This window comes from Limulus polyphemus, unplaced genomic scaffold, assembly GCF_000517525.1.
Source record: "Limulus polyphemus unplaced genomic scaffold, Limulus_polyphemus-2.1.2 Scaffold503, whole genome shotgun sequence".
In the NCBI taxonomy this organism is placed as follows: domain Eukaryota; kingdom Metazoa; phylum Arthropoda; class Merostomata; order Xiphosura; family Limulidae; genus Limulus; species Limulus polyphemus.
This window is the reverse complement of record NW_013666113.1, coordinates 45,870-56,836: the sequence shown is the minus strand read 5'-3', so window position 1 is coordinate 56,836 and position 10,967 is coordinate 45,870. Positions and strand designations below refer to the sequence as shown.

Here is a 10,967-nt window from a genome sequence, read left to right as displayed (position 1 = left end):
TGTTGTTTGTAGTGATACGTGTACCATATCCTTGACAAGTGTTGTTTGTAGTGATACGTGTACCATATCCTTGACAAGTGTTGTTTGTAGTGATACGTGTACCATATCCTTGACAAGTGTTGTTTGTAGTACAACAAATTTTTTGTAGTAATACATGTACCAGACATCTCGTACCTGTTGTTAGTAATGATGTATCATTCTTCCGACATGTTGTTCTTGGTAATTAATACATAATAAAACATCTTTTCAAGTAACAAATACTCGTGTTAAAGTGGTAACAACTTTTGTAGGCATTAAATGCATGTGTTACAGTGTTAACTGAAACTTCTTTCCTTTTACATGTGTATAAACATTTTAACTCATTAAACAAATAATCCCTATTGCTCTGTTTCAGTATCTACTACTATTTCTATATGTAGCAGTTATTTGGAGAAGTTATCATGGATAATTAAAGAAATACTTCATAGATTTGTTGTATAAACATATACCGCTACTATAGAGATCTGAGTAGATATGTTTATTGTATGTATTTGTTTAGAGAACTGTCATACTTTTCTCTTGTTTGATGTAAGATGAATTAGTATGTATTTTAAACAATGTTGATTGTTTTGTTGGGTGTCTGTTGAATGTTTCTTTAGGTGTCCATTGTAACCAGTTCATTATATATATTATTACAGTTGTTTCGGAGGTATAATGATCAGTCACACAGATATTTCCATAACTAAGAATTATAAGTGCTTTGTACTTCAAGTTTCTGAAGTTTTGTTCTACATGTATCTAAACATGAATGTCAAAAATTGAATTTCCAATTATTTGGATAGTTGTGTTTCAATAAAGCTGTCTGATGCTACTGTTTCAGTTGTATATTTTGATTGATATTTCACGATGTTTCCATTGTACCACTCAGACTTATTCAAACCTTTTCATCATATGTTGTACGTGTTAGCCATAGCCTTGTAAAATATTATGTGCATGTTTTTTATAACTATTCATTTTATTTCAGAGTACAGAGTACTTGGCATGCTTTTACCAAGATTTTAGCTGAGGGTGGGATTCGAGGTCTTTGGAAGGGTTGGGTTCCAAATGTTCAGAGAGCAGCACTAGTCAACTTGGGGGGTAAGTCTTGTATTTCTTGCTGATATGCCTTGATTACCATACCTTATTTTCATATGAAATCTTTACTTAAATTTGTAGAAAAGTAACGTTTTTTTTATGCGGTCAGAGTCCTAGCTTTCATTACTTAAAGAACGAAGAGAAAGAAATGATGATTTTTCCAAAACAGTACAGAAGATAATCGTGTTGAATGGAATTTTGGTACATAGCACAATCATTTGAGTGTCTTCTGAAGTAACTAGAAACATTTATATTGGCTAGTTTGACAAAGTGCTTGTGCTATTCATAATACTCAGTTATATTTCTCATGGTAGATTATTATTTACTCCTGTAGAAATTTTCTCTGCTGCATTAAAAAGAAAAAATTAGTCAAATAGTTTTTAGTATATTCATAAGAGTTCAAATCATTTTTCTTGTTGACTTGAGAAAAAGAAAAATTATTGAAATATGGGGGAAATATTGTACAGTTTTATACAAGTTAAAACTTACCACAAATGCATTTGATAATACTTAAATCTGGTATTTTAAGCCTCTCTTCTACCACTTTCATTACAGCATTTTTGTTTCTAAAGTATATATAGTGAAGTACGAGTGATACACTGGGGCATAGATTCTTCATATCACACTAGATAAGTTATCTTACTACGTCTCTCTCTTACTACTGCTGCTACTCATGTTTCTTTGGAGTGTGATCTGGGCAGTTTAATAGACCATCCCTTTTATGGCCAGTAGTTCTCTTGATGGCTCCATCCCATCTCCAGGTTGACCATGTTAATAGAATTCCTTTCCAAGTGCCTCAACAAGGGAACATATCATACATCTCTAGTCACTTCAGGCTTAGGAGGCTCTTTTATTCATATGCCCTTTTTACATAAATAGCTTTTTTTGTAAGTTTATTGGATGACATATTGCAACATCCTACTAGATTTTGCTGCATCTGCCATTATCCTAGATAGTCCACATTTCTTTGCTTGACTTGAAATTAAAATGGCCTTTGCAGTGGTCTTGGCCTATTAATGCTCTTTTAACCTGCTTGAGAGTGATAAGGAATTGCTGTGCTGGTCCTATATTTTCACCAACTTCTACTAGAGACTAGATGATCTAAACACCATATTGTATTTACTCACGGCTTTGTACAGTCCATCATGTGTGGTTTGGGTTTACTGTATGCTTTGCTTCTTTTCTCAGCTTTAGATAGACGTTGTCTTCTGCTCACTTGTTGAACCATTATCCTTTTCAGTTGGGTGACTAGGTACCATATGTTCAGAAATGCTATTTAATCTTTCATTCTTTACCCAGGCTCGGTGGAATTGACCGACCATGTGACCCGTTTGTACTTGTTTAAAGTCATTAGTTTTGATACAACTAACTTTTAATATAGTATGTGTATCTTTACAAAATTTGGCAGGCTTTCAGTAAACATTACAGATTTTTTAGTGAAGTATTTTTTACTAATAAAAAAAAAGATTTATTTGTGAATATATTGAGCCTTTTTTTTACTAGTCCAAGTGCAAAGTAATTTTCATGTTAAGATTAAAAATACTTTTATTCGTCTTACAAGTCTCAGATTTCATTTGCATAATCTCTAAAACCTCCTAAATACATTTCAAAGTTGTTTTTTTCAGTAAAGCTATATTTCATCTGTTATTTTCTCTACCTTAACTCAATACTAGGTTGATCAATTTGACCGATTTTGAAACCACCAAAAAAAAATTGAAGTAAATCTAAATTACCCATTTTTCTTTCTATAATGACTTAAATTGTAGCATGAAACTACATTTGTTTATCCTAAGTAGCTTTAAACTTGTAACAGTATACATTTGTTTATCTTTAAGTTTTATTGTTTTATTGCCCCTTTGAACTGTGTCTAACTACTGTTCATGCCATTATAAGTTGTAAATCACTTGGGTAATGTGGGGATCACATTATGCTCTCAAATTATATTACCTACAAGCTACTCTGAGCTGCTCCCATGCATTCCTCATGAAAACATTTTATTACATTATTGTTTATTTTACCTAATCTAAGTGTAACTAACCTAAAAAGTTTTTAATTTATACATTTTAGTTACTTTTATAATAATAGATAAAAAAACAGACATGAAAAACAAGAAATAAAGTACCTAGGGCCCAGCATGGTCAGGTGGTTAGTGCACTTGACTTGCAATTTGAAAGTTGTGGGTTTGAATCCCTGTCCCACCAAACATGTTCACCCTTTCAGCTGTGGGGGTGTTATAATGTGATGGTTAATCCCATTATTTGTTGGTAAAAGAGTAGCCCAAGAATTGGCAGTGGGTGGTGATGAGTAGCTGCCTTCCCTCTAGTCTTACACTGCTAAATTAGGGACAGCTATTGCAGATAGTCCTCGTGTAGCTTTTCATGAAATTCAAAACCTATAAAGTACTTTTTTTGCTGTCAACTGTCATTGACACTTAACCCTAATTTTTATACTAATGTTAGTTGTGCACTAAATCATTTTTATTTAATTAAATAGTGCATCAAAGAACATAGAAAAATAACATGCAAAAAAGCAGACAATGTTCTACAAGTATCACAGTTTTTCTGGCTTTCTAATTATAGTGACTAATTTACGTTAATTTTCGCACTTGTTGGAGGGGTGGTGAATAAATTAAGAGAAGAGGGGATGCCTGGAGAAAAAATGTCATTTCTCACACTAGGGGAAATTCAGGATTTTTAAAAATTTTGACTTGTAAAAGTAAGAGTTTAAAACTGATATACTATTAACTTATGGATTATTAGCTACGATTTTATGCTATACTAATTGGTATAATATAAACAGAAAGTAGTTTAATTAATTTTTGAATGTAACTCACTTAAAGCCTTGTGACATGCTCAGTAAATCTTGCCTGTGGCAAGAGGGTTAATAAAATTCAAAGGGATATACAGTATACTTGTAGCTGGCCACATTCTTTCTCATTTTATCTGTATTTACAAGTACATTGTTTCAAACATCATGTTGTTTACAAGATGCTTTCTGGAAAAATAGCTTCTGATTCTCATAAAAGTTTTAAAACAACATTATGTGTACAAAATAGGATAAAAGGGCTTTAAAGTATTTCCAGCAATAAATTGAAAGCATTGAAATGAACAGTGATAGAAGAACTTAAAAAAAAGGTGTAAAATGATTAACTTAACAAAAAAAAAAAAACGGTCCAAAATGACTAACCTAACAAAAAAAAAAAACAGTCTAAAATGATTAACTTACATTTCTCTAGACACTGTTTAACTTTCATTAAATCAGTGTAATTAATTTATGAGTAGTGTTAATTGGTTAGTGGAATATACTTTTATTTCATATGGTAGGAAGAACATGTATATAAGTTTTCAGCAGTAATATAATTTTTTTATATTCTTAAGTTTTTAAGGATCTGTCTGAATATCATTTATAGTTTTACAAATCTTTGTTATGCCACTTTATCATAAACAATATGAAGATGCACTTATGAAAGAAGATTTAATATCCATTTTCAATTTCTTTGCTGTGTCTATGATGAGAAAGATTGTGATTATAATAGATATTTATGGATGTAAAGTGACACTAGGTTCCTTTCTTCTTATTAGATTTGACAACATATGACTCAAGTAAACACCTGATTCTGAAGTATACCACTTTTCATGATAATGCTTTGACTCATGCTTTAGCCAGGTATGGAATTATTTTGTGTGTCACTTGCAAAATTGGTACACTGTTTGTAGTTTCATGATTTACTGTTATCGTGATCTTCACTGTGCTGATTGACTCTTGAATTAATACTGTTGGCAGTTTTACAAAACTGTTTGAAGTGTTGCTACTTTAAAAAAAAAGTTAATACATTTAGTTTTAAATAAATGGATTTGAAATTTTATAGTCTGTATTTAGTGTCCATTTTGTGAAATGTATTTCCTGTTTTTCTAAAAGGTTTCAAAGCAAGGAATAAGAAAACTCAAACACTTGTGTGTGTGGGTACACATACACAAACGAGTTTGAATGTACAATGTAGTGAAAATCCATGTGACAGTCAACAAATATTTGTTACTTTCTTCAGAAGCATACATGACTTATGGTCTTCCAAGCAGTGCTAAAAATCTTTTTTTTATTTTATTATTGTTATAAATGAACATAGGGAGGGTTGGGTGCTGTATTACAAACATGAGATCTACACAGTTGTTTTTAACTTGCATGGAGTTTAATTTGACAAAGAAGAAGAAGACAAAAGTTTAATTAATTGTTGTTCAACTAACCATTTTAGCTTTCATATTTAAGATGTGGAAATCAGTAAGAACAGCAAGAGGAAAGAAAAATTAACATACATTTTGCAGATTTAGTATCTGTATGATAAAAAAGAAACTGGTTTGTATGTTGAATCTGTTTCTACATATAATCAAAATCATTTCTTGAGGCTATTCTCAAATTATTTCCAAACGATAAATATAATTACTAATGTTACTTGTGTTGGTGCAGTGGCTGTTCCGGTTTGATTGCAGCTACACTGGGAACTCCTGCTGATGTAATCAAAACCAGGGTGATGAACCAACCCACAGATAAGAATGGCAGGTAAGTGTGGTATTAAAGAACATGTTTACAAAACACCATCAGTTAATGAATTAATAACATCATTTTGCAAGTCAAAACCACAGAATTTTGATTGGTGAATTTGTTAACATTATTTTGTGAAAATACAACTCCAGACAACTGATAAGGACTTAAATATCTGGTTTAAAAAGACAGTAGGTTTTTTTTTAATAGCTAGTACAAACTTGCTTAGTTTTAAAAGGAAAGTATTTTTAGTCCCAGAACTTAAAATAAATATGAAATTTACATGTACTTATGATAATCCTCGTACTTACAAATTAAGTTGAAGAACTAAAGGTTCCCTTTGAACTTCTTATTTGTCAATCATGTTATTATTACCATGGTTATTGGATGTAAATAGATGTCAGTTTGTCAGAATACAAATATCAAACACTTGTTATTCTAGTATCATTATTGTAAGCATGTTATGCCAGTACTTGAGTTGGAAAATGTACTGAAAAAAATAGTACATAAAATATAAATCTTGTCATTTAACTCCTCTACATATTCTTGAAAAACTTGTTATTAAACAAAATTTAAGCTTAATTTGTGGATAAAAAGTATAAGCTACTCAGATTGTTAACTATAACTTTCTGTGTATTTAGACTGATATTTAATGATTTAGTAAATCATTAAATCCAAAAGAAATATTTTTGAAGGACAGTATATTAGTTTGTACTGTGTGACTATTAAATGTATCACTTGCTCTTTGTGGTTGTTACTAACTTACTTACTGGCAATCCATTGCAGTTGAGGATGGTAACCTTCCACAATCACTAAACATGGTAGTGCTTAGTATGTGGGGATGGGCTGGAAAAAAATGCCCGATGCATATTATATATTGCTCATTATAGTCTCAAATCATTCTTATAACAATTTAAGAGACTTTTTAAACACCTAACTAAGATTTTCAAGTCAAGAGCTATTAAGACCTTCAGTTTAGCCAAAAAACATCACTAAAGTAGAGAACCGGTGAGTAGCGTAACAGTCAAATGTTCTGCTGATTATTGTGATTCTGGCATCAGAAGGACTAGTTCACCAATGTTTGAAGTCGCTGTAATGACTTGTACACTAAAATGTTTCATTTTAACTTTGGGAGTACAGGAGCATTTTGTTAACTTCAACACGTGAAATTGCCACCTTCATAGTGACTGTCATTCATTAAAAAAATATTCACTGGTATTGTTTAAAAAAAGAGGGGAAACAAGTAATGAAAAAAAATGTGAAAAAATAAAGATGATGTTGGGATGGCAAGGTAAGAATGAATACACAAAGCCATACAAAAATCCCTACACAAGTAGCCACTGAGTCAATGTTACAAGCTTATGGGAATTAGCCATTGTAAGACTTTATAGCAATATTCAGTTTAAATGCTTTTACTCGGACCTGAATTCATGCAAACGAAAGGAATTCAACATTTAGTTGTAGATAAAAAATCTTTCTTGGAAAAAATTTGGCTACTTATGTATGGATGTTTGTATGGTTTTGTATATTCATCCGTACTGTATTTCTGTACTTTTTAGCATTGCCATCCCTACATCATCCTTATTTATTTATTACTTGTGACCTTATCTGTGGGTCTGAAGATGGCTGATCTCTGTTTCTTGTAGTACATCATCTTAGTCAAAATTTTATTTTGCATTTTGATGGCAAATGTTTGTGGCAGTGCTATCACACTTTGTATCGAAAATTTCCAATTCTCCCCCCCCCCCCACACAGACATATATATATATCTGTCTGTCTGTGTGTGTGCCATCTTGACTCCCCTATGAAACCAAGAGAAAAAAAAATGATGCTCAAGGCACATGTGCATTTGAATAATTGTAATATTCTAATCCACTGATATCTGTCATCTGATGTTTCTGGGTTTGGCTATACTTTGTTTTTTTTTAATTGATGATAACTCAAGTGTTTGAGAGCAGAAAAGTGATTCAGAAATAAAAAGAACATGAAAAATTGTTGGTTAAAATATTTTATTAGCTTAAAATCTCTTCCCTTCTCTCTATCAGAGGTCTTTTGTACAAGTCATCAGTTGATTGCTTGCTACAGACAGTGAAATATGAAGGTTTTAGAGCTCTTTATAAAGGTTTTATTCCCATATGGACCAGAATGGTAAGTTAGATAAAAAAAAATCACGTACTCTTTCATTAACATTTCACTTAATAATAAGATTAAAATAAAACTTATCATTAAGGAAGTTTGAAAGAAACTGTTGCTGATTTTTAAATGTTTACACATGAGTAACAGAATATATTGTACAAGACATAAAGTACACAGTCTGATGATGTCTGTTGCACGTTTAAACACCAACGCTCTTATCAGAGAAGAACTATACCAATGTTTATTTTAATACCTCAAAAATAAAACCAACTATTAAGTGGTTCCTTCATACCATCTTTTTTTCTTTTTTTTACTGAATGTGTATCATTCTTTCAGGCTAAACAACACGCGCGTGCACACACACACACACACACACACACACACACACACACACACACACACACACACACACACACACACAAGGAAAGTATATTTCTCTATTCTGCTTTTCAGTGATTCATTAATTCCATTTGTTAAGAATTAAGTTTATAATTAAGAGCAATTCAGTTTACTATTTATCATACAAATTTTGCTTTTTCAAATAAGCTGATAGCTATTTTTGTTAGTGGCTTTATTGTTTTTTTTTTGTAGTGATGTGGTGAATATGTAAAAATCAGTATTAAGTTTTAAAACTTCAAAAAAGAATCTTACCAAGAATATATAGTTTTGGTATTCAATAAAACTAGCAAAATAAATAAAACAAGGACTACTAAAACTCAATTTGAATGGGGAAGGATTAGGAATACTACAGCTCGGAGTATTTAGGATAATGAATATTAAATGTATAATCACTAGTTGATTTTTTTTAAAATTTTTCAAAATGTGAGGAGTCGTATAGTCACCAAAAATCTAATTCACCCTGACAGTATTGCAAACAACTGCTCTTTGTCACCAGAAAGAATTGTGATTATATTTCATAATATTTATCATCAAGATGTGTTCAAATCAACTCGCTCCTTTAATAGCCAGGCTTGAGATTGTGGCCAGAAGTACAATTACCATATTTTAAGGTACATTATTACGTAACTTTAAAAAATTTCTCTTTAGGCTGAAGTGTTTGAAAAATAAGTTACACTTATTGTTATTTTGACATGTTTCAAAGGTGTATATATCAAATGACCATTCATACTCAATGTGGTTGTCAGATTTTTTGTGTTTACTTCTTATGGCTTTTCACTGAAAATTGCTCAAAGGCAGCAAGGGAAGTATGTTGAGAATAAACAAAGGCAGTAAGGGAAGTACACTGAGAACAAACAAAGGCAGCAAGGGAAGTATGCTGAGAATAAACCTGAAAAACTACTTAAGCATTTGTAGTTTTTATTGTGTGTTAAATTGTAACATTTATCAGCAAGAATATTAATAATTCAGAAAGTAGAAACTGCTGACAGAAATTCCATCTGAAGGGTATTATTTATATTATAATTTTGTTTTACAGGCTCCTTGGTCTCTGACATTTTGGGTTACATACGAAGAACTTCGGAAGTTTTGTGGTGTTTCCTCATTTTGACATTTATGTTTCTACATTTCATAATAATATATACGTACACATCAAAAAAAAAAAAAACATACATAAATACTCAATTAGTTATAGACTGCCGAAAGGTATAATTGTATAACTTGTTTCTATGAAAATATATTTGTTTTAACATTTCCATGTTCAACAAAATTGACAGGGAACCCAAGCTCTGCCATCTTTTTTCTCAAATTGCTGTGCAGCTGACAGATTCGTATTATATTTTCTACATGCTGCACAGACCTTGTTTTATAAATGATGTTAACTATGCCAAAGAGGTATAAAAAAAAAAATATTCTATAGTATTTTTAATAGATGTTGACTGTATAAGTAGATGTAACATACCATAGATATGTAGCTAAGGGTCTGTTTGTAAAGTTTTGATTTATTAGCCTGTAAGGTACCAGGTATGATTTATTTTCATACACAATCAAATCGATTTAAATATGATTATGTGTTTAAACATGATTATGAGTCTTGTTTCCTGACAACTGATCATTTGAAACTGTGATGCTATGATTCTATGTAGCTGATTAGTTTTATTTGTTGGCATTGTATTAAAAGCCATGAATAGTTGTCCCTTCTTGTTGTTTGATACATAAATATTAGGTTTCACTGCTATTCAAATACTTGCCTGGATTGTTTTCCTCAGTATTATCAATCACCTGATATCTTCAATATTTCATTTATTGCAAAATATCTGCTAAGACTAATATTTTGGAACAGTCTGTTAATAACCTGCTACAAAATGTATCAGTTATGAACAGTGAAGTATACAGACAAACTTACAATAATGCTAGCTTGAAGAAATCTGCTTTTAAGGTACTGTTTTATGCTTCAGTAGTATTTAACCACATCAGATAATACAGTAGAATTCATATGACTTTTATCCCTTATTTCGGCTTGAGGATAATTTGTTTCAATACAGTTCACAACATTTTTACTTTTGTTGTTAGAGAATGCACCACATGATTATGGGGGAGGAAATTTATTTGTAGAATAATTTAGTTTAAAGTATTTTCAGCCTGTTACATGATCACCGATTTAAGGAAAAAAACATGTACACAAACTGTCGGTTTGCATTAAATTATGACAACAATTCGTATCCTTAAAAGAGATACTGGCAAATCATTGCCAGAGATAATAAAATACTATGTTTAAGATGTAAGTACAGTAATAAACTTTTTTTCTTATGCATTTCAATGTAGTAATTTAATTTTCACAGTACTTCACATCAGATTTAGGCCTAGGACCACTCATATTACAAGTGAGAGCTTTACTCTACCAAATGAGACAAAGGATTAGCCCCTTAGTATTTGATCATCAGGCACGTTTTATGAACTCAAACTAGCATCCCTTCTTATCCCCCATAAACAATGCTTGTCCTTATTTTGAAGTCTTGGGATGACCCCCCATGTTGGGTGCCAGTTTTTCTTGTGGCATTCCTATTTTCCATCTTTCAAGAGCAGGATTTGAACTTGGGACCTCTCACAAACCAGTAAATGCTCTAACAACTGAGCCAAAGGGTTAACTCACTATAAATTACTAGTAAGGCGTTTTTTAAAAATAATTTAAATTCTTCTTCTACTGCAAACAAGGTTCCATATTGGGTGCCAGTTTTTCTTGTGGTAATTTTCTCAGCTTATTGAACCTGAGACTTCTTGTGCCA

General features: G+C 31.4%; 1 protein-coding gene across 1 annotated transcript in view; it reads left to right on the top strand.

Moving 5' to 3' along the window:
- Positions 1–9,874, top strand: part of LOC106458709 (mitochondrial uncoupling protein 4-like) — a 35,498-nt gene extending 25,624 nt beyond the window's left edge. Inside the window, exons 7-11 of the mRNA XM_013918252.2 lie at positions 1,004–1,116; positions 4,695–4,779; positions 5,575–5,667; positions 7,695–7,797; positions 9,221–9,874. Of these exons, the coding sequence (XP_013773706.1) occupies positions 1,004–1,116; positions 4,695–4,779; positions 5,575–5,667; positions 7,695–7,797; positions 9,221–9,292 (466 nt within the window). The 3' untranslated portion in view covers positions 9,293–9,874. The remainder of the gene's footprint in view (positions 1–1,003; positions 1,117–4,694; positions 4,780–5,574; positions 5,668–7,694; positions 7,798–9,220) is intronic.
- The last annotated feature ends 1,093 nt before the right edge of the window (positions 9,875–10,967 follow it).